General features: G+C 54.7%; 1 protein-coding gene across 1 annotated transcript in view; it reads right to left on the bottom strand.

The window, feature by feature from the left end:
• ZMYND10 (zinc finger, MYND-type containing 10) overlaps positions 1-66 on the bottom strand; it is a gene marked incomplete at its 5' end in the record, with an annotated part of 8,780 nt that extends 8,714 nt beyond the window's left edge. The window contains 1 exon segment of the mRNA XM_010018260.1: positions 1-66. Within this exon segment, the coding sequence (XP_010016562.1) occupies positions 1-66 (66 nt within the window).
• Positions 67-558: the final 492 nt, after the last annotated feature.

Here is a 558-nt window from a genome sequence, read left to right as displayed (position 1 = left end):
CAGCACAGGGAAGACCTTGTGCTTCCAGATCTCCACAGAGATCAGCTCGCCAATGAGAACAGGAATCTGGAGAGGGAAGGGATGGGCAAAGCAAAGCCTTTTAGGCCAGTGCTGTGGGGGGAAGCAGTTTTACTGCTAACGCTCAGCCACACAGACCTGGGAGTCATCCCACGGAGGAGGGCAGCCTTGGGGCAAGCTGCTGCTGCCTTTATATTCACTCAGCTCAGAAACCAACAGCTTTTCACCAACAGAGCAGTGGGCAGAGAGCTCCTGGGGCTGCAAAGGGGGAAGGTGGCCCTGAGGAGCTGGGCAGGGACAGGACAGCACCCATCCCTGTGCAATCCTGCACATTCCGGGCTGGGACACCCCAGGTACAGCCCTGAGATCCACAACCAGAGGGGCAGGTTCACAGAAGAGACCAGAACAACCTCCAAGAAACAAACCAGAGACCAGCAAATAGAAATACCACAGCTTGACCTTTAATAACCCCCCCCCCAAACCAAACTGGCAAACCACTGGTCAAACGTCTTTGCCAGAGATACAACAGATTCTTCACCA

The sequence above is a fragment of the Nestor notabilis genome, unplaced genomic scaffold (assembly GCF_000696875.1).
Source record: "Nestor notabilis isolate BGI_N333 unplaced genomic scaffold, ASM69687v1 scaffold20317, whole genome shotgun sequence".
Taxonomy (NCBI): Eukaryota; Metazoa; Chordata; class Aves; order Psittaciformes; family Psittacidae; genus Nestor; species Nestor notabilis.
This window is presented reverse-complemented; position numbering and strand designations above follow the sequence as displayed.